Source organism: Acipenser ruthenus, chromosome 12, assembly GCF_902713425.1.
Source record: "Acipenser ruthenus chromosome 12, fAciRut3.2 maternal haplotype, whole genome shotgun sequence".
NCBI lineage: Eukaryota > Metazoa > Chordata > Actinopteri > Acipenseriformes > Acipenseridae > Acipenser > Acipenser ruthenus.
The window spans coordinates 42,546,018-42,568,896 of NC_081200.1; the positions used below are offsets into that span (position 1 = coordinate 42,546,018).

The 22,879-nt window shown below is 50.8% G+C and overlaps 1 protein-coding gene across 1 annotated transcript; it reads left to right on the top strand.

Annotated features, from left to right (window-relative positions):
• The first annotated feature begins 1,736 nt into the window (after positions 1-1,736).
• On the top strand, positions 1,737-22,241 carry LOC117973172 (uncharacterized protein C1orf21 homolog). Its single transcript, XM_034924557.2, has 6 exons — positions 1,737-4,924; positions 11,160-11,386; positions 15,647-15,735; positions 17,601-17,665; positions 19,563-19,623; positions 21,779-22,241. The coding sequence occupies exons 2-6, from the start codon at positions 11,284-11,286 to the stop codon at positions 21,818-21,820; spliced, it is 360 nt and encodes a 119-aa protein (XP_034780448.1). The 5' UTR covers positions 1,737-4,924; positions 11,160-11,283; the 3' UTR covers positions 21,821-22,241.
• The last annotated feature ends 638 nt before the right edge of the window (positions 22,242-22,879 follow it).

Sequence of the window (22,879 nt, forward strand, 5' to 3'; positions counted from 1 at the left end):
GTGCGTCAGTGTCTGCGCTGTAGTGTCTGTGCGTCAGTGTCTGCGCTGTAGTGTCTGTGCGTCAGTGTCTGTGCGTCAGTGTCTGCGATGTAGTGTCTGTGCGTCAGTGTATGTGCGTCAGTGTCTGTGTACCAGTGTCTGCGATGTAGTGTCTGTGCGTCCGTGTCTGCGCTGTAGTGTCTGTGCATCAGTGTCAGTGCTGCAGCGTCAGCGTCAGTGTCTGTCTGGATTGATATGTTTCCAGTGTTTCCAGTTGCCTGCTTGGAGGAGTTATTCCTTGAACACGATGCCAGCTGTCACGTGAGTTCTAAACTAGACTGAACTCTTCAATCGTCTCTGAGCTGAGCTGCAGGCTCTGACATGTGTGTGTGTGTGTGATATTTGAGTGTGTGTGTGTGTGTGAGTGTTTCAGTTTTGCTCTGCTCTGCTCTGTGTGTTTCTCTCGTGCTGGCTGGTCTCCAGGTTTCCATAGTAACAGGAACATTCTTTTTGAGGCTGTTCCTTGTAAAATATTCTAATGGATGAAGTCATGCACAATCACATCAGCCAGACATTGGCATTAAATCTGCACTGAAACATCTGTGAGCTGCACTCAGGCTGCACTCAGGATGCACTCAGACTGAACTCAGGCTGCACTCGCCCTGCACTCAGACTGAACTCAGGCTGCACTCGCCCTGCACTCAGGCTGCACTCGCCCTGCACTCAGACTGAACTCAGGCTGCACTCGCCCTGCACTCGTACAGATTTACTCCTCCTCAGCGCATACCTTTCACAACAACAGATCAGAAGTAATCGAGCTTCTTCACAGCTTCTCAAGGTTATTGATCAAAGCTAGAAAGAGCAGAAGTGCCCTGGATTCGTTCCTTTCCTCTGGCTTCTGTGAAAAAGCAGAGTGACCCCCAGCGCTCCCCACAGCTGCCTGTAATGTGTGTCTACGGGCAGCAGAGGGCGCCGCGGCCCTGCAGAGACAGAGCAGCAGCTGCTGCTGTGTTGAAATGATGTCAGGGCTGAGAACAGCATCGTCCCGAGTGGATTCGTCTGTGACCTTTATGAGTCTCTGATAATTCAGGCACGCCTCCTCTCTCCTCTCCTCTTCTATTTGCTCCTCTCCCCTGCCTTCTCTCTGGTCTGGGACATTTCAAGGCCAAATTCAGCTTGCTTTCTAGGGAGGACGTGAAACATTTCACAAGGTCTGAGCGGGTTACTCGCACTCAAGCCTTCGGATTCACTTCATTTCAGTTTGAAACGTGGCGTCACGCAGCTGTTACAAACACACTGGAATCCTGCTGCAGGAGTAACGACTCCAACTCCAAATGTCAACACAATGTTATTTTAGAAAACAGAAAAACTCTCTTGAATGTGAAGTGATCTGGCAGTTTCTGTGTAACCCACTGTGAAAGCTGCGCTTGTCTTTAATAATTCAAACCATAGTGTGAATGGTCAAGGTGCAGTTGTATTGATGCAGTGAGCACACTGTAGTGTGAGAGAGTGAGTGGGAGTGGGATTGGGATTGTAATTGGTTTTCATTCTTCCCCTCAGTGTACGGTCGCTCCTCTCCCAGCCCGGCTCCGATGGGGCCCCCTCTCCCTCCCTGCTTCTGGCTGCCGTGGCCCCCGACTCCACCCTGGCGTATTACCGCTTCAGCCGCGGCTTTGTGGTGCCGGAGCCGCCAGACAGCATCCAGGCCCTGGAGTGCGGGTGCGAGCGCAGGAAGAGGAGGCATCTCTGAGGGGTTCAACGCTGCACAGTGCCGGGGTGGAGCGGGGTACCCAGGCTTCCCAGCGCAATCACTGGGACCCTTCCACACCCGACAGAGACCCCTCAGCTACTAGGACCCAGACCAGCACCCACAGGAAGAGGAGGCATCTCTGAGGGGTTCAGCTCTGCACAGTGCCGGGGTGGAGTGTGGTTTAATATAGAGACTTCATTAGTGATCTGAATACAGTGTCAGTGTGCAGTGTGGTTTAATATAGAGACTTCATTAGTGATCTGAATACAGTGTCAGTGTGCAGTGTGGTTTAATATAGAGACTTCATTAGTGATCTGAATACAGTGTGCAGTGTGCAGTGTGGTTTAATATAGAGACTTCATTAGTGATCTGAATACAGTGTCAGTGTGCAGTGTGGTTTAATATAGAGACTTCATTAGTGATCTGAATACAGTGTGCAGTGTGCAGTGTGGTTTAATATAGAGACTTCATTAGTGATCTGAATACAGTGTGCAGTTTCTCCTGTTTCTCTGCCTCCCCTCGCTTCTCTCACTGCATTTCCAGGCACTCTAGGATTCAGCTTGTTGATTGAGTTTGAAGTGTCTGGCTGCCCGCATTGAAATGAGTCTCAATCTCCCCGGGGCTTATCACACAGCACAGAGACAGGAGAGTGAATATACAGGAGTGAGGCACTGAATATACAGGAGTGAGGCACTGAATACACAGGAGTGAGTGAGGCACTGAATACACAGGAGTGAGTGAGGCACTGAATATACAGGAGTGAGGCACTGAATACACAGGAGTGAGTGAGGCACTGAATACACAGGAGTGAGGCACTGAATACACAGGAGTGAGTGAGGCACTGAATACACAGGAGTGAGGCACTGAATACACAGGAGTGAGTGAGGCACTGAATACACAGGAGTGAGGCACTGAATATACAGGAGTGAGTGAGGCACTGAATACACAGGAGTGAGTGAGGCACTGAATACACAGGAGTGAGTGAGGCACTGAATACACAGGAGTGAGTGAGGCACTGAATACACAGGAGTGAGGCACTGAATATACAGGAGTGAGTGAGGCACTGAATACACAGGAGTGAGGCACTGAATATACAGGAGTGTAGTGAGGAGGGGGGTGTCCATGCTGTGCAGAGTGAGAGTACACATACAGCAGTGTAGAGTGTTGCTTTCACAGGCTGTGATTGGAGGAAAGGTTGTGGGGGCGGGACCTCTACAGCTATGCAAGGAAGGGCATTGGCTGCTTGGCTTCTGCTGTTTGAGAATACAGGCCATTCACAATGAAGCCAAACAAGTTACATGACAAAGTCCTTCAGAAGAGAATCTTGTAACAATACAGACGATCCTCAATAATGAAAAGGCAGACGAGTCGTTATCTAAAGAATTCATACCACAGTGCTAAAGTACTGAAACGAGCAGACACGCACGCACACACACAGATACACACACACACACTCACGCACACACGCAGGCACACACACAGATACACAGACACACACACTGACACACTCACACAGACACACACAGATACACACACGCACACACTCACACACACACAAACACACTGACACAGACACACTCACATGTATCCCTGGGAGAGCAGTGCTGTGGGAAGTTAGCTGGGATCAGGGTGGGGCGCTGAGTTTATTGAACTCTTTCCCAGAGTAGGCAGTTCGTCCTGTTCTGCAGTGAAATGAACGTTTGTAAATAACTGCAGTCTCGGGATGTGTCTCTGCACGTCGAACACACTCCGCCTGCTCTCTGCTATCCCACTGCAGCTGCAAAACAGGAACATGGGTCCGGGCAAACACTAAGAGATTCATAGAGTCTGCATGCCCTGTAGCAAACACTAAGAGATTCATAGAGTCTGCATGCCCTGTAGCAAACACTAAGAGATTCATAGAGTCTGCATGCCCTGTAGCAAACACTAAGAGATTCATAGAGTCTGCATGTCCTGTAGCAAACACTAAGAGATTCATAGAGTCTGCATGTCCTGTAGCAAACACTAAGAGATTCATAGAGTCTGCATGTCCTGTAGCAAACACTAAGAGATTCATAGAGTCTGCATGTCCTGTAGCAAACACTAAGAGATTCATAGAGTCTGCATGTCCTGTAGCAAACACTAAGAGATTCATAGAGTCTGCATGTCCTGTAGCAAACACTAAGAGATTCATAGAGTCTGCATGTCCTGTAGCAAACACTAAGAGATTCATAGAGTCTGCATGCCCTGTAGCAAACACTAAGAGATTCATAGAGTCTGCATGTCCTGTAGCAAACACTAAGAGATTCATAGAGTCTGCATGTCCTGTAGCAAACACTAAGAGATTCATAGAGTCTGCATGCCCTGTAGCAAACACTAACATGAGTAAATGCTGTAGTGTAACCATGGGAAAGCATGAGGGAACTACAACATGAGTAAATGCTGTAGTGTAACCATGGGAAAGCATGGGGGAACTGCAACATCACTGCGTCGTTTTTGGTGAGTGCAGGTGTGGAGAGGCCAGCACAGCACAGCCTGGTGCACAATGTTGGGGTGCATCTCTGATCAGGGGTCCCACGGGAATGGTCTGCATTGTGAAACCAGCAATAAGAATACTACTACGACGACTACTAGTAATAATAATAATAATAATAATAATAGTAATTGACTGTAGCCTTTTTTTTCGAGTTCAGTTTAATCCTTAGACAGGAAAAGCAAACAGAACGCTTTCATTTCTTGACTCAGGCATTGACAGAGTGGGATCTACAGCTCGGCTCCTCTGACACTACACTGAGTGTACTACTCACTGTCTCTCTGCCCTGTGTACCCGCATTACTAACCGCCTCTTCCAGTAATGATTTCGTGTCCCAGTGTTACAGAATATCATCATGGCCACTCTAACCTTCCAGGCTGTCTTGATAAGCCGCAGGGTGACCAGTGTGCGTCTCCGCGCTCGAATGCTCTGGCCTGGATTTCCTGTTTGGGAATGAGGGATGCTCGGTGTTGTCCGCACTCGATTGCACGGCCTCGCTGCTGGCAGTGCTGTGATTCAGAGCTCCGTTTGTTCTGGTGTAGCGCCCTCTTTCTCTGTGTGTGTTGGGATTCCTGGCTGCACTGTGTCTATCTGTCTTTATTGCACGGAATAATCCGTCTAACAACAAGACGGCAGCAAGCGGCTCGCCCATCAGGAGCAGCGGAGCTTTTAAACAGAACAAGGTAAGTGTTTACTAAAGTCTCTGTCGCCCCCCCCCCCCCCCCCCCTCTCCACACTGGCAGCGAATTAGGATTAGAAAGTATTTGGGTTTGGCGGAGGAGCCATCAAGACAGAGGCCAGCCGTGCGATGTGTTGGAAACAGCGCCTCGCTCGCTCTGTGCGTGTCTGTCAGTGTAACAATATGTAGCGCGGTTTGTTTCGCAGTTACTAGGGGACACTTTCTGTCTTTGTTTTCCATTATTGTTGCGGCAGCGAAGCCAGTCGCTGTTTCGTGGTGAGTGGCACACTACAGAGTCTGCGTTGCATTCATGTTATTGTTCCAGGAGGCTGAGTGATTGTTGCTTCCCTCCTCCTGTTGTCAATCCGAGCATTGTGAGCCTGCCCTGTGTGTGTGTGTGTGTTTGCACTCTGTGTGTGTGTGTGTGTGTTTGCACCCTGTGTGTGTGTGTGTGTGTGTGTGTTTGCACTCTGTGTGTGTGTGTGTGTGTGTTTGCACTCTGTGTGTGTGTGTGTGTGTGTTTGCACTCTGTGGGTGTGTGTGTGTGTTTGCACTCTCTGGGTGTGTGTTTGCACCCTGTGTGTGTGTTTGCACTCTGTGTGTGTGTGTTTGCACTCTGTGTGTGTGTGTGTGTGTTTGCACTCTGTGTGTGTGTTTGCACTCTGTGTGTGTGTTTGCACCCTGTGTGTGTGTTTGCACTCTGTGTGTGTGTGTGTGTTTGCACTCTCTCTGTGTGTGTGTGTGTTTGCACTCTGTGTGTGTGTTTGCACCCTGTGTGTGTGTTTGCACTCTGTGTGTGTGTGTGTGTTTGCACTCTGTGTGTGTGTGTTTGCACTGTGTGTGTGTGTGCGCGCGTGCGCGTGTGTTTGCACCCTGTGTGTGTGTGTTTGCACCCTCTGTGTGTGTGTGTTTGCACTCTGTGTGTGTGTGTTTGCACTCTGTGTGTGTGTTTGCACTCTGTGTGTGTGTGTGTTTGCACTCAGTGTGTGTGTGTTTGCACTCTCTCTGTGTGTGTGTGTGTTTGCACTCTGTGTGTGTGTGTTTGCACTCTGTGTGTGTGTGTGTGTGTGTGTGTGTTTGCGTGTTTGCACTCTGTGTGTGTGTGTTTGCACTCTGTGTGTGTGTGTGTGTGTTTGCACTCTGTGTGTGTGTGTTTGCACTCTGTGGGTGTGTGTGTGTGTTTGCACTGTGTGTGTGTGTGTTTGCACTCTGTGTGTGTGTGTGTTTGCACTCTGTGTGTGTGTGTGTTTGCACTCTGTGTGTGTGTGTGTTTGCACTCTGTGTGTGTGTGTGTTTGCACTGTGTGTGTGTGTATGTGTTTGCACCGTGTGTGTGTGTTTGCACTCCGTGTGTGTGTGTGTTTGCACTCTCTCTCTCTGTGGGTGTGTGTGTGTGTTTGCACTCTGTGTGTGTGTGTTTGCACTCTCTCTCTGTGGGTGTGTGTGTGTGTGTGTGTGTGTTTGCACTCTGTGTGTGTGTGTTTGCACTCTCTCTCTGTGGGTGTGTGCGTGTGTTTGCACTCTGTGTGTGTGTGTTTGCACTCTCTCTCTGTGGGTGTGTGTGTGTGTTTGCACTCTCTCTGTGGGTGTCTGCGTGTGTTTGCACTCTGTGTGTGTGTGTGTTTGCACTCTGTGTGAGTGTGTTTGCACTCTCTCTCTCTGTGGGTGTGTGAGTGTGTTTGCACTCTGTGTGTGTGTGTTTGCACTCTCTCTCTGTGGGTGTGTGCGTGTGTTTGCACTCTCTCTCTCTGTGTTTGCACTGTGGGTGTGTTTCTGGTTTGGCTGGTTATTCCACCCCAGTGTTTCGCTGTCATTAATAAAGCCCCACCTGAGCCCCGCGGGTTAGAGCGCTTCTCTAGAGAAGAGAGAGGCTCGACGCTGACAGCACGCCATTACAGTCCAGATGTGGTTCATGACAGACTTCCTGAGGGGGCTGAGATTGCTGCAGTGTAAATATACAGTAGCACTGAGAGCTGCGTGATCAGCAGCCCTCCTTTGCAGTAATAGTTTTGCTGTGTTAGTGTTTGGGACACCCTGCCCCGTTTGCGTTGCATTGTAAGTCTAGCAGGTTGTGTTTTATTATTGCACAGATCTGTGCATGTAGAGAATTGAATTCAGGGGGAAGCTTTATTAAACGCACACGTGTTCCTGCTTAGCACAGCTCCTCACATTGCTGCTGCTCTACAGAGATTTCCCTTCAGGTTTTGGACATCAAATATATTTTCCATGTCAGAAGAATAGCAATGTTTTTAATTGTGTTGCTAATTATTATTATTTTTATTGTACATAGAAAACCATGCACATTTGAGCCTGAAGCAATAATACTATTGCTACAAACACAAATAAATACATAAATAAATAATTCAGTCCAGTGCGGTGTGTTTAAGAATCGCAGCCATCCCAGATGATTTGCTTCTTAGAAGCAGCTGATTCTGAAACGCAGACCGATGTGATTTTTTTGCCCCAGAATGCATGCAGTATTTACAGTAGGCTCCTGTGCAGAGACAGCATGTGTTTTGTTTTGTGTATTTCTATGATATGCTTTTATTTTTTAAAGCGGGTACAGCATGTTCCTGTTTGAACATCCTGTCCCGGGACGGCTCACTGGACGCTCCCTGCACTGCCCTCACTGAATTAGAAACACATACAGGAGTGAATACACCAGCACATTGCCAAGAGATTTACAGTCTGTATTTATTAAAAAACATAAAATAGTCTACAGATAATCTCATATACAAGCAAATCATTTCTATCAATATAAATATATTTGTCAATTTTCATGTTTTAATAGTTTCACAAATCGATGGATTGTGCAAGTCCAATAAATAACTGAAATCATTCTGGGTCACTCTGTGTCAAATCAACAAAAATCCAAGAACATCTCTGCCTCAAGATTCAGGTTTTGCTGATGTTGTGTGTAGTGGAAGATGCAGGTCAGGTCTGATTTGCTGAGACACACCCACTTGATGTTTCGAATGTCAGGAATCCTATGAATGCGTCTGTACAGATAGCCAGGGAAGCCATGTGGACTTCATGCAAAGTGAGTACCACTGCTTTAGTATTTCTGTGCTGCTGGGGGCCTTAAAACTGAAAAATTGTCCAATTTGTCCAATTCCTGAGTGATTTTTAAGTGCATACCCTTCTAAAGTAGAAGAGCTATCCCTTTGGAATTGCTTCGTGTGCTCAGAATTGAAGTGACGTTCTGAAAGTATTGAAAATGGCCCCGTCTTTGAAGGCTTGAAACCCTTGTGGGACGCGAGTTACAAACTGACCTTCGGTGGGCTTATAGATGAGGATTTGAAAGACTTGTGGTGAAATAACTGACCGTTTTTTTTAAACATCCCCAGAAGAACACGCTTGACCACGCAGTGTTATAAATTGCACACACGATTCTTTCTAATCCGCTCATACCTTCGTGTCCATGGTGGTGGTTCATTTCTTTTGCAGCTTTACTAGATTGCTGCATTTAAATGTCCGGTTCATGATTAAGAAAGCTGTGTCACTTATTTGCTAATTTACACAAAACGTAAAGAATAGCGTAAGTTTAACAGATCACTCTGTGCCTTACCAGAGGCTCTCAGAAAGCCATTTCTGGGTTTCTTTGTAACCAATAGAAGATCAGCTTCTTCCACAGCTAGCCAATCAGAAGTGATGCGGCTGGGACGTAACAGCAACAGTCCCAGTACAGAACAGAGACATGTCCGGCGAGGGCCCTGAGACACTGTCACACTGTCCCACTGCAGCTCTGAGTTCCCGAGACACTGTCACACTGCAACTCTGAGTCCCTGAGACACTGTCACACTGTCCCACTGCAGCTCTGAGACACTGTCACACTGCAGCTCTGAGTCCCTGAGACACTGTCACACTGCAGCTCTGAGTCTCTGAGACAGCGTCACACTGTCACACTGCAGCTCTGAGACACTGTCACACTGCAGCTTGGAGTCCATGAGACACTGTCCCACTGCAGCTCAGAGTTCCTGAGACAGCGTCACACTGTCCCACTGCAGCTCTGAGTCCCTGAGACAGTGTCACACTGTACCACTGCAGTTCTGAGTTCGAGACACTGCCACACTGCAGCTCTGAGTCCCTGAGACACTGTCACACTGTCCCACTGCAGCTCTGAGTCCCTGAGACACTATCACACTGTCCCACTGCAGCTCTGAGTTCCTGAGACACTGTCACACTGCAGCTCTGAGTCCCTGAGACACTGTCACACTGCAACTCTGAGTCTCTGAGACAGCGTCACACTGTCACAATGCAGCCCTGAGACACTGTCACATTGCAGCTCAGAGTTCCCGAGACAGCGTCACACTGCAACTCTGAGTCTCTGAGACAGCGTCACACTGTCCCACTGCAGCTCTGAGTTCCTGAGACACTGTCACACTGTCCCACTGCAGCTCTGAGTCCCTGAGACACTATCACACTGTCCCACTGCAGCTCTGAGTTCCTGAGACACTGTCACACTGCAACTCTGAGTCTCTGAGACAGCGTCACACTGTCACAATGCAGCTCTGAGTCCGAGACACTGTCCCACTGTAGCTCTGAGTTCCTGAGACACTGTCACACTGCAGCTCTGAGACACTGTCACACTGCAGCTCTGAGTCCCTGAGACACTGCAGCTCTGTTCCTGCTGCTTTCATACTCCTCCAGGAGGGAGGCACGCAATCGGAGAATGCTGAACATTATTCCTAAGTGGTTGCTTCCTGTGTCCCGAGTTCCGGGAGGTCACATTCCGATAACTGCGCTATGGAGGGAGAGGGAGAGGGAGAGGGAGAGGCTCTCAATAATCCACTTCTGAACTGTAACATTGCATCCAGTAATATTAAAAGAAACTTCTGAAACTTGTGATAAATATTTAGATCACAAGCCTTTCTAGAATGCCTTCTAGTCTAAACGTTTGTCAAAGAGTTTGATTTAGTCTCTTCTATTATTGGTACAAACTCTACCCCAGAGTGTTTGTGTGTAGCTATGGAAGGTTCATTTCATATCCACAGTGAGTGCTGAACCCTGAGTGCACCAGGCTTTCAAAGTGAAGATAAGCCTCCCTTTCCAGATCAAAGTTAAGCCTTCCCAGGTTTTACTGTCTTCCTAATTCGTCTCCCCTGAGCTTGTTACCTTCACACTGCAGCTGATTGAAGTTCCAGTGAACGTGCAAGCTGCTCCGCGGCCCCTGGGCTTCATGTCATCAACGCACAAGAGAGCTGTCTGATCAGCACAGTGACTATGCATCGAGCTCTAACGTGACAAACCTCCTCACAGTGTGTGTGTGTCCTGCACAGTGTGTGTGTGTCCTGACAAACCTCCTCACAGTGTGTGTGTGTGTGTGTCCTGACAAACCTCCTCAAAGTGTGTGCCCTGCACAGTGTGTGTGTGTTTGTCTGTATGTCTGTAGGTCTGTGTGTGTGTCTCTGCTGTGTGTGTGTGTGTGTGTCTCTCTGTCTGTTTTTCGTTCAATCACCATAAATGGTAGAAAAGTGCGGTGACGCAGACTGCGCGGGTGAGAGCTGTCAGAGGAGAGGAGAGGCAGGCAGGGAGGCAGGCAGGGAGGCAGGCAGGGAGGCAGGCTCGCTCCACACTGCCCCTCTCCCCCGCTCTTCATCCCATCTGTCTGTCTCTCCTACTTCCCTTCGCTCCCTCGCTCTCTCTCCCTCTCTCTCCTCTCTCTCTCTCTCTCTCTCTCTCTCTCCCTCTCTCTCCCCCCTCTCTTTCTCTCTCTCAGTTGAATGTGTGTGGATGGTAGATGAAGTTCTAGTGTTATTGTTTGTGTAGCTCGTGGTGTGACTGGGTGGGGTGCTTGTGTTTGATAAGGTGCTTCTCATGTTACCGAGCTTGACTCTGGACCTCACTCTGTGTGTGTGTGTGTGTGTGTGTGTGTGTGTGTGTGTGTGTGTGTGTGCGCGTGTGCGCGCACGTGTGAGGGTGCAGGAATTCAAATATGCTTTTTTGGCATGACTACAGCAGAAGTATTGCCAAAGGAATTACAAAAAAAACATCATACCAAGTGATTACAGAAAATATTATATCAATAAAAGCACACATATAAATATATTTGTATGTACATATGCGCGTGTGTGTGTGTGTATACAGTGTATATATATATATATATATATATATATATATATATATATATATATATAAATAATATGGTACATTCTCTCTCTCTCTCTCCTGTTTGTTATGGTGTGTGTGTGTGAGAGGTGCCACTCCTGACCCCCCCCCCCCCTCTCTCTCTCTCTCTAGGTGCTGGAGGGAGGAGGAGGAGTGCAGAGGCCCCTGGCTCGCCCGCCCGTGTGTAGTCTTGTAGTCTGCGGGCCCCAGGAGATGCTCTGTGGGCCCCTCACTCTGGAGCTGCCTGCCTGACACCATGGGCTGCACCTCAGCCAAGCACGTGTCCTCCGTGCCGAGTGAGGAGGAGGAGGAGGGGGGGGGCAAGGCCAAGGCCTACCAGAACGGGGATGCCTTCGGAGGTGAGCTCTTCTACTTCCTGCTCGTCTCCTCTCTGAATCCTGGAGCTCTCGGGGGCTTTTAGAGCAGCAGACTGTGTTTGTTTATTTCATGTTTCAGAGACAGAAGTTCAAGTGCAGCTAAAATAAAATGACGGTTCACATGGAAATGTCACGCATGTTTAGACTGAGCACTGGAAAACACACCGGCACAGGGCTGGCAATGAGACTCCTGCTGCATAGCAATGTCACCCATTCCAGGCTTTATCACAAGCTTGATTAGCCCCAGTGTTTATGTAACAAGCTCAGGTGTGTCTTATTAAACTCACAGAAAAACACAATTGGATCAAAGTGCTATGTAATGGAAGTCTAATTTCCACTCCTGCTGGCATACCAGTGACCTCCATTCATCTGCATCCTTTAATAATAACAGTCAGTTGTGAAGGAGTGAGAAACGCTTTAGTGTCACCTGACTGTAGTGATCAGCCAGGGTGGAGCAACCCAGCAAAATACCAGAGACTTCCAGACTCCCATTCCGGACGCGGGGCACTGCACACTGCCTCTCACTGAACCCAGCCTGAGAGAGCCCTGCGCGGGTGTGGAGCGGAACTGAACCCAGCCTGAGAGAGCCCTGCGCGGGTGTGGAGTGGAACTGAACCCAGCCTGAGAGAGCCCTGCGCGGGTGTGGAGTGGAACTGAACCCAGCCTGAGAGAGCCCTGCGCGGGTGTGGAGCGGAACTGAACCCAGCCTGAGAGAGCCCTGCGCGGGTGTGGAGCGGAACTGAACCCAGCCTGAGAGAGCCCTGCATGGGTGTGGAGCGGAACTGAACCCAGCCTGAGAGAGCCCTGCGCGGGTGTGGAGCGGAACTGAACCCAGCCTGAGAGAGCCCTGCGCGGGTGTGGAGCGGAACTGAACCCAGCCTGAGAGAGCCCTGCGCGGGTGTGGAGCGGAACTGAACCCAGCCTGAGAGAGCCCTGCGCGGGTGTGGAGCGGAACTGAACCCAGCCTGAGAGAGCCCTGCGCGGGTGTGGAGCGGAACTGAACCCAGCCTGAGAGAGCCCTGCGCGGGTGTGGAGTGGAACTGAACCCAGCCTGAGAGAGCCCTGCGCGGGTGTGGAGTGGAACTGAACCCAGCCTGAGAGAGCCCTGCGCGGGTGTGGAGTGGAACTGAACCCAGCCTGAGAGAACCACAGCAGCACAGCACTGTCTAGGGCAACATGAAGAAACTCAACTCCTTACTGAATGAATCGACACCGCTTGTATGTTTTTCTCTTGATTTGGCTGCTAGTGGTTTCTGCTGTGGGTTCCTTGTGCAGGATCACAGTGGCTAGTGGTTTCTGTTGTGCTCGGTGTATGAGTTCAGTGGAGTGGAGTGGAGCAGCATGTCCTCTCCTGATCGTGAAGCTGTGCTCGCAGTGAGATAGGAAGGAAGGCACTGCTGTGTGTCTCTGCTGGGCTATTTTGGGTAAACAGTTTAATGGGTAAATAGATTTCAGGAAGTTCAACAGCCAAATTGCAGCTCCCTGCCGTCCCGTCTGCATCTCCCCGAGTGAAGAAGGGTCCAATTAAAACCCTGTGACGTGCATCCCTGAGCAAAGCTGTGGGTGTGCTAATGGGGGGTTACTGTGAGAGCAGAGCAGCGTGACCCGCAAGGTCCTTTCCCTCTCTCTCCTCCTCTCACTCCAGCTCCGTTCCCACAGAGTGCTGGTGCTGCTTCACAGAGTCAGATGTTCAGGCTGAGTCAGTAAAGCCCTCTGGGACCAGCGTCGTGTCCTGGGGCGAGTAGGGCACCTGCAGTGCTTTAAAATAGCTGTGCATTGATTTTAACAGCATTGCCAACATCCAGATAGGGTTTCAAACATTGAAAACAGTGCGGCACAGATATATATTTATTTATTTATTTATTTATTTATTTATTTATTTATTTATTTAATTAATTAATTAATTAATTATTTATTTATTTGAGCTCCATTTAGAGTTTAGAAACATGCTTTAAATAGTCTTTGATTCTGTGCAGGGATGATAATAAGACTCCTATTGCACAGCAGTGTTGCACATTCCAGGCTTTACTACCAGCTTGATTAGCCCCAGTGTGTATCGGTAACAAGCTCAAGTGTGTCTTATTAAGCTCATAGTGAAAGCCAGGAATGATTCAAACTGCTGTGCAGTTTCCATCCGTGCTGTTTGATTGAGAAAGCAGCAACAGGTTTAGCTTGTTGTTTTTGACAGTGTGTGCACTGAATCCCCTCGACTAGAACCCTAACCCTGGACTGCACAAGGTGTTGATGGGGCTTGATGAGTGAGTGAGTGAACGCAAGTATATTTCACAGGCTGGAAACAATATGTCAAGCTGATCCAGTCTGTCTGATACAGTGTGTCACCCTGCCTCCGAGTCCCTGTTGGAGGCTGGGATCCAGTGTATCTCTGAGTCCCTGTTGGAGGCTGGGATCCAGCGTATCTCTGAGTCCCTGTTCGAGGCTGGGATCCAGTGTCTCTGAGTCCCTGTTGGAGGCTGGGATCCAGTGTGTCTCTGGAGGCTGGGATCCAGCGTATCTCTGAGTCCCTGTTGGAGGCTGGGATCCAGTGTATCTCTGAGTCCCTGTTGGAGGCTGGGATCCAGCGTATCTCTGAGTCCCTGTTCGAGGCTGGGATCCAGTGTCTCTGAGTCCCTGTTGGAGGCTGGGATCCAGTGTGTCTCTGGAGGCTGGGATCCAGCGTATCTCTGAGTCCCTGTTGGAGGCTGGGATCCAGCGTATCTCTGAGTCCCTGTTGGAGGCTGGGATCCAGCGTGTCTCTGAGTCCCTGTTGGTTCGATGGTTGTTAGCGGGTAGGTAGAGTGTTACTCAGACTGGCTGACTCACAGACTGGACTGGTTGGAGTGTCAATTGAAAGGTGGCTGGTTAGGAAGGTACAGTAGATGGGTGTCTGAACAGCCCAATGCAAAGTGCCAAGAAATGTTACCGCATCAAAGCTCCGTGCTGATGTCGGGGCCGCTGTGTTGGCGCTGCAGGGCTCTGACACGGGATAGAAGCACAAGGAGAGCCATTGATCTCTAAGGAGCGGGCCGCTGTCGTGGGCAGCGTTGGAGCCGAGGACAGGCAGGCAGCATGTAGTCTTGTAAAATTAACAAGAGGAGTCAGTGCTGCCCTGGCAGGTTCTACCACAGACCCATATTAATGTGCAGGAACACTGGTTCACTCAGTCAGAGGAAAACTGAAATTCAGGTGTGGCATGACTTGGGAATAAAGTGCCTCTCTCCATCCCTCTCCATGTCTGTTTATCCCTCCCTGTCCCAGTCCCTCTGTCTCCCTGCCCCTCTGTATCCGTCTCTCCCTCCCTGTCCCAGTCCCTCTGTCTCCCTGCCCCTCTGTATCCCTGTTCCAGTCCCTCTGTCTCCCTGCTTGCATGCTGTAACTTGAGGCTCCTTGCTCCTTGCAGCCAGGCTGCAGTCAGCAGTATGTTTGCATGCAGCCAGCAGGGGACAGTGTGTTTACATAGGATGGGCTGACAGGAGGGGGGCACGACGGGGTACACAGCCCTGCCCTGCAAGAAAGATAAGAGCGAGGGAGAGAGGGAGGCACGCTGGGTTCAGTTTGGAGTAGCGCTCACATGACATGGGGTTTGTTTACTGGCTGCGCTCCCTCCCAGCTGGAAGTTCTATGGGATGGCACCCTGTGCATGCCAGGCTGCCCTGTGAATAGCGCACTGTCCTGCACTGCCAGGCTGCCCTGTGAATAGCGCACTGCCAGGCTGCCCTGTGAATAGCGCACTGTCCTGCACTGCCAGGCTGCCCTGTGAATAGCGCACTGTCCTGCACTGCCAGGCTGCCCTGTGAATAGCGCACTGTCCTGCACTGCCAGGCTGCCCTGTGAATAGCGCACTGTCCTGCACTGCCAGGCTGCCCTGTGAATAGCGCACTGTCCTGCACTGCCAGGCTGCCCTGTGAATAGCGCACTGTCCTGCACTGCCAGGCTGCCCTGTGAATAGCGCACTGTCCTGCACTGCCAAGCTGGCACTGGTTGTTTGTTTGTTCAATTCCAGAAATATAAAGTGGATTTTATTTTTTGATTCTGCAGTGAAAACTTTCTTGGACTATTGATTGCAGGGGGGGGGGTGCTTTGCAACATTGCAACACTTCTTCTGATGCATTTATATATCTATCTATATCTAGATATAAGAAAAGCTTTGTTTTAATAACGTGCTGCTATGTGCGAATGAAAGCAATGTAAAGAACTGTCTGTTCCCCTGAGTGTGACTCTGACCGCTGCTCTGCTCTCCCCCAGACCAGTACAAGCTGAAGGCTGTGGAGGAGGTGAAATACATGAGGAGCGGAGATGAAGATGGAGTGACAGCACGCAACCAGGAGAACCTGGTGAGAGGGGAGAGGGGAGAGGAACACAGAGTGACAGCACACAACCAGGAGAACCTGGTGAGAGGGGAGAGGGGAGAGGAGGGGAGAGGAACACAGAGTGACAGCACACAGCCAGGAGAACCTGGTGAGAGGGGAGAGGGGAGAGGAACACAGAGTGACAGCACACAGCCAGGAGAACCTGGTGAGAGGGGAGAGGAGAGGAGAGGAACACAGAGTGACAGCACACAACCAGGAGAACCTGGTGAGAGGGGAGAGGAACACAGAGTGACAGCACACAGCCAGGAGAACCTGGTGAGAGGGGAGAGGAACACAGAGTGACAGCACACAGCCAGGAGAACCTGGTGAGAGGGGAGAGGAACACAGAGTGACAGCACACAGCCAGGAGAACCTGGTGAGAGGGGAGAGGGGAGAGGAACACAGAGTGACAGCACACAACCAGGAGAACCTGGTGAGAGGGGAGAGGAACACAGAGTGACAGCACACAGCCAGGAGAACCTGGTGAGAGGGGAGAGGAGAGAGGAGGGGAGAGGAACAGAGTGACAGCACACAACCAGAACCTGGTGAGAGGGGAGAGGAACACAGAGTGACAGCACACAACCAGGAGAACCTGGTGAGAGGGGAGAGGAGAGAGGAGGGGAGAGGAACACAGAGTGACAGCACACAACCAGGAGAACCTGGTGAGAGGGGAGAGGAACACAGAGTGACAGCACACAGCCAGGAGAACCTGGTGAGAGGGGAGAGGAACACAGAGTGACAGCACACAGCCAGGAGAACCTGGTGAGAGGGGAGAGGAACACAGAGTGACAGCACACAGCCAGGAGAACCTGGTGAGAGGGGAGAGGAGAGAGGAGGGGAGAGGAACAGAGTGACAGCACACAACCAGAACCTGGTGAGAGGGGAGAGGAACACAGAGTGACAGCACACAACCAGGAGAACCTGGTGAGAGGGGAGAGGAGAGAGGAGGGGAGAGGAACACAGAGTGACAGCACACAACCAGGAGAACCTGGTGAGAGGGGAGAGGAACACAGAGTGACAGCACACAGCCAGGAGAACCTGGTGAGAGGGGAGAGGAGGGGAAAGGGGAGAGGAAGACAGTGACAGTATGCAACTAGGAGAACCTGGTGAGAGGGGTTTGGGGTAGCAGACCTTCCCTTTACCATGCACTATGATGCAGCTGGATTCTGTGCTTCACGTGGAGGACAGAAGGGAGGAGACTATCTGTAAATGTAGTTTTAATAAATGAATGGAGAGTGTGGATGTGAGAGATTCCCATCATGCAGCAGATCCAACACAAACTGCTGCCCCACTAACAGCCAGTGAAGCACAGCAGAATCCCAGCCCAGCTTTACAGCACAGCTTACAGTGAGCGAGGGGTAGGAGAGAATGAAAGGGCTTGTCTCACCTTGAGACCTGCTGCTGAAACCCAGTACAGCAGCTCTGAGCTGGATCCGCGCCGCGCCCACACAGGAGAGAGAGGGAGGAGAGCCGCGCCCACACAGGAGAGAGAGGGAGGAGAGCCGCGCCCACACAGGAGAGGAGAGCAGGAATGGGAACCGCACTGCGCCCACACAGGAGAAAGAGGGAGGAGAGCAGGAATGGGAGCTGCGCCGCGCCCACACAGGAGAGCGAGGGAGGAGAGCAGGAATGGGAGCTGCGCCGCGCCCTCACAGGAGAGAGGGAGGAGAGCAGGAATGGGAGCCGCTCCTGATTCACCGGGAGGGGGGAGTGATAGAGAGAGGCAGCCTGAGCAGGTTCCGACTTGCCAGCTTGTGGAATCTCTCTCTCTCCACTCCGCTCTCTTCCCTGGAGCTGCAGTGTGGATAGCCTTGTGTAGTCTTGTTATTCATACAGCTCCTCTGTTTCAGGAGAAAAGTGCTTCTTCAAACCGGAGCAAATCCCAGAAGGATGGAGCGAATTCACAGAGAGCCAAGTGAGTATACCCCCCCCCCCCCCCCCATTTCATTTTATTAATACTATCTAGTGTGTGACTGCAGCGCAGTGTGTGTGTTTGTGTGTGTGACTGTACAGCGCAGTGTGTGTGTGTGTGTGTGTGTGTGTGTGTGATTGTGCAGCGCAGTGTGTGTGTGTGACTCTGTGCAGCACTGTGTGTGTGACTCTATGTAGCACTGTGTGTGTGTGTGACTGTGCAGCGCAGTGTGTGTGTGTGTGTGTGTGACTGTGCAGCGCAGTGTGTATGTGTGTGACTCTGTGCAGCGCAGTGTGTGACTGTGCAGCGCAGTGTGTATGTGTGTGACTCTGCAGCGCAGTGGGTATGTGTGTGACTGTGCAGCGCAGTGTGTGTGTGTATGTGTGTGACTCTGTGCAGCGCAGTGTGTATGTGTGTGACTCTGTGCAGCGCAGTGTGTGTGTGTGTGTGTGACTCTGTGCAGCGCAGTGTGTATGTGTGTGACTGTGCAGCGCAGTGTGTATGTGTGTGACTGTGCAGCGCAGTGTGTATGTGTGTGGCTCTGTGCAGCGCAGTGTGTGTATGTGTGTGACTCTGTGCAGCGCAGTGGGTATGTGTGTGACTGTGCAGCACAGTGTGTATGTGTGTGACTCTGTGCAGCGCAGTGGGTATGTGTGTGACTGTGCAGCGCAGTGGGTATGTGTGTGACTCTGTGCAGCGCAGTGGGTATGTGTGTGACTGTGCAGCGCAGTGGGTATGTGTGACTGTGCAGCGCAGTGTGTGTGTGTGTGACTCTGTGCAGCGCAGTGGGTATGTGTGTGACTGTGCAGCGCAGTGGGTATGTGTGTGACTGCAGCGCAGTGTGTGTGTGTGTGACTCTGTGCAGCGCAGTGTGTGTGACTCTGCAGCGCAGTGGGTATGTGTGTGACTCTGTGCAGCGCAGTGGGTATGTGTGTGACTCTGTGCAGCGCAGTGGGTATGTGTGTGACTGTGCAGCGCAGTGGGTATGTGTGTGACTGTGCAGCGCAGTGTGTGTGTGTGTGACTCTGTGCAGCGCAGTGTGTGTGTATGTGACTGCAGCGCAGTGGGTATGTGTGTGACTGTGCAGCGCAGTGGGTATGTGTGTGACTGTGCAGCGCAGTGTGTGTGTGTGTGACTCTGTGCAGCGCAGTGGGTATGTGTGTGACTGTGCAGCGCAGTGGGTATGTGTGCGACTGTGCAGCGCAGTGTGTGTGTGTGTGTGACTGTGCAGCGCAGTGTGTGACTGTGCAGCGCAGTGTGTGACTGTGCAGCGCAGTGTGTATGTGTGTGACTCTGTGCAGCGCAGTGGGTATGTGTGTGACTGTGCAGCGCAGTGGGTATGTGTGTGACTGTGCAGCGCAGTGGGTATGTGTGTGACTGTGCAGCGCAGTGGGTATGTGTGTGACTGTGCAGCGCAGTGGGTATGTGTGTGACTGTGCAGCGCAGTGGGTATGTGTGTGACTGTGCAGCGCAGTGTGTGTGTGTGTGTGTGACTGTGCAGCGCAGTGGGTATGTGTGTGACTGTGCAGCGCAGTGTGTGTGTGTGTGTGACTGTGCAGCGCAGTGTGTATGTGTGTGACTGTGCAGCGCAGTGTGTGTGTGTGTGTGTGACTGTGCAGCGCAGTGTGTATGTGTGTGACTGTGCAGCGCAGTGTGTGTATGTGTGTGACTCTGTGCAGCGCAGTGTGTATGTGTGTGACTCTGTGCAGCGCAGTGTGTGTGTGTGACTGTTGACTCCAGTGTTCTCTGTGTCTCATGCTCTAACCCTGTGCTCCTGTCTGCACTCAGACTTGCTGTCTGTCTGTAGTGGCTTTGCTTTGATCACCCAGCTGCCTGGACCTTCACTGCATTACTGTAACAGTGTCTCTCTCTCTCTCTCTCTCTCATATCGTCCTCACAGTATCCACACATCTGAGAGCCAACAAGAATTCTTCCGAATGCTGGATGAAAAAATCGAGAAGGTAAGAGCTGGCAAAGTGTCTCGACCTCTCCAGATTTGTGTGTGATTGGAATTGGGATGAGCTCAGATTCCAGGGTTAAACCAGCCCGTGCTGTGCCGTGCTGTGCTGTGCTGTGCTGTGCTGTGCCCGTGCTGTGGAGAGTGGCGGCACTGTGTCACTGCTGCTCCTGGCTCCCTCCCGGCAGCAGCAGGTCGGTCAGTGAGGGCAGAGGCTCTGCAGCAAAAGCACATCAACAAATACCTTCCGCTGGTTCCCACTGATGGGTCTGAGCGGCACTCAGTGCTCTCCCTCTCTGAAGAAGCACACACAGCCACTGTGATAGCGAGCTCTGTCCTCAGTGTACAGTGTCACTCGTGTACAAGCATACAGTCACCTGATAACTCATCTAACTGTGCCACCCTTAATGCCCCCCTAGGACTGGACTGTCTCTCATTGTCCTTCTCTCTCTCTCTCTCTCTCTCTCAAATTCAAAGGTGCTTTATTGACATGTCTAACATCAGCAGTATTGCCAAAGCAGTTACAGTACATGACATGTGAAACAACATATGGTACAAAAAAACCCCATATTATCAGTATTGCTAAAGTTTTGCACGATGAGATAGAATAATAAGTATGGAAAAATACAGAATAAATAAATAAAGCAATCATATGTTCATGGTAATTTAAATGGTAAAGGAAATAATATTTACAGTAACAGTAAATAATATCAATAATAACAACAGTGCAGTGAGATTTCTAACAGTAATAAAATGAATCGCAGGTAACAGCATGTGCACCCCAGTGGTGTCTCAGTGCAGAGCGCTTACCCCTGTCCCTCAGGCTGGGACAGGCACACATATACTGGGCAGCCTGCAGGGCTGGGTGGCCCTCCCCCAGGAGGACAGATCGTTTTTCTGGGTTGGTCATCTTTAGGAAATCGGGGAGGGATAGTGACCACACAGCCCATCTTCTCTGGACAGCCAGGTTTTCTTGTGTCTGCCTTCTTCTATGGCCAGGCTGTGGTCACTGAGCCTGTCCTTGGTCAGGATCTGTCTCTGCCTTGTCTCTGTGACAGTGGAGAGATAGTCTGCGAGGGTGTGTTTCTGTTTAGGGCCCCATAGCAATCCAGTTTATTTTGGGATTTAGTTTCATTGTCCCAATGCTCCAGATAAGATGCTTTGTTTTGTTTTATAATTTGGTTTACTCTGATTGGCAGCTGGTCAGCAGCGCTGATCTGAAGCTGGTTAGTGTTAGTGGAGGTTGGTGCAGTGAGCTGGTTAGTGTTAGTGGAGGTTGGTGCAGTGAGCTGGTTAGTGTTAGTGGAGGTTGGTGCAGTGAGCTGGTTAGTGTTAGTGGAGGTTAGTGCAGTGAGCTACAGGGCCAGCTAACTGAGGGGGCTCTTTTCTATCTCTCTCTCATCGCTGTGCTGTCACTGTGTATCTATACACTGTGTAATGGGTCAGGGAGCTCTCTCTCTCTCTCTCTCATCGCTGTGTTGTCACTGTGTATCTATACACTGTGTAATGGGTCAGGGAGCTCTCTCTCTCTCTCATCGCTGTGTTGTCACTGTGTATCTATACACTGTGTAATGGGTCAGGGAGCTCTCTCTCTCTCTCTCATCGCTGTGTTGTCACTGTGTATCTATACACTGTGTAATGGGTCAGGGAGCTCTCTCTCTATCTCTCATCGCTGTGTTGTCACTGTGTATCTATACACTGTGTAATGGGTCAGGGAGCTCTCTCTCTCTCTCTCATCGCTGTGTTGTCACTGTGTATCTATACACTGTGTAATGGGTCAGGGAGCTCTCTCTCTCTCTCTCATTGCTGTGTTGTCACTGTGTATCTATACACTGTGTAATGGGTCAGGGAGCTCTCTCTCTCTCTCTCATCGCTGTGTTGTCACTGTGTATCTATACACTGTGTAATGGGTCAGGGAGCTCTCTCTCTCTCTCTCATCGCTGTGTTGTCACTGTGTATCTATACACTGTGTAATGGGTCAGGGAGCTCTCTCTCTCTCTCTCTCATCGCTGTGCTGTCACTGTGTATCTCCACACTGTGTAATGGGTCAGGGAGCTCTCTTTCTCTCTCTCATCGCTGTGTTGTCACTGTGTATCTCCACACTGTGTAATGGGTCAGGGAGCTGTCTCACACTCTGTCTCCCTCTCTGTCTCTTCCAGGGTCCAGACTACAGCTCTGAGGAGGAGAAGGACATCACATAGTGCTCTGGAGGGGACTGTGTGGGACGCTGCTGTATAGAGACTGGCAGACAGGACCCCTTTTTAATCCTAGCGGGGGGGGGGGTGGAGTCGGACAGCTGGGCCCTGCACCCCCCCCCCCTCGCTCTGGCTCTTTCCCGGCCGCTCCGTTTTTAATCTGCTCTGTGGGTGGTCCCGGCCCGGACCCCCGCCTCCAGGAAGGAACTCTTTGCTTCTGTTGCAAAAAAACAACCTCCCAGCCCACAGGTCACAGGTCACAGGTCACGCTTCCACCCTGGGGAGGTCACTCGGGGCGTGTCTCATATGTCACCTTGGAAACGCAGATACTCGGCTTCACCCCTTCCGACTCGCTGCTGGAACTCTGCTCCACACGGACTGGGATTCCTTTTCTTTTCTATTCAAATAAATACTCTGCTGTTTTTAACTGATTTCCTTCTGTAAACACATCAGAGAAAGCTTGTCTGTGTGTGTGTCTGTGTGTGTGTGTGTCTGCCTGTCTGTCTCTGTCTGTGTGCGTCTGTCTGTCTGTCTCTGTCTGTGTGTGTGTGTCTGTCTGTCTGTCTGTCTGTCTGTGTGTGTGTGTGTGTGTGTCTGCCTGTCTCTGCCTGTGTGTGTGTGTGTGTGTGTGTGTGTCTGTCTGTCTGTCTCTGTCTGTGTGTGTGTCTGTCTGTCTGTCTCTGTCTGTGTGTGTGTCTGTCTGTCTGTCTGTCTCTGTCTGTGTGTGTGTGTGTGTCTGCCTGTCTGTCTCTGCCTGTCTGTTTGTCTGTGTGTGTCTGTCTGTCTCTGTCTGTCTGTGTGTGTGTGTGTGTCTGCCTGTCTGTCTCTGCCTGTCTGTTTGTCTGTGTGTGTGTGTCTGTCTCTCTGTCTGTCTGTCTCTGTCTGTCTGTGTGTGTCTGCCTGCCTGTCTGTCTGCTGGGCAGGAATGCTCACTGTTAGTTTAGTGACACAGAAAGGTGTCTGTGTGCTTGTGTGCCTTTCCTGTCAGCAGCATGTAACCGTTTAACCCGAAGGGGTCTAGAGCATCTTCTCTTCCCTCGTCTCCAGTCCACTTCCCTTTCCCAC

Coding starts and splice junctions, on each gene's coding strand:
- LOC117973172 (XM_034924557.2), top strand. CDS start 11,284: ATGGGCTGCACCTCAGCCAAGCACGTGTCCTCCGTGCCGAGTGAGGAG. Junction 17,666..19,562: donor GCGAATTCACAGAGAGCCAA/GTGAGTATACCC, acceptor TCGTCCTCACAG/TATCCACACATCTGAGAGCC. Junction 19,624..21,778: donor TGGATGAAAAAATCGAGAAG/GTAAGAGCTGGC, acceptor TGTCTCTTCCAG/GGTCCAGACTACAGCTCTGA.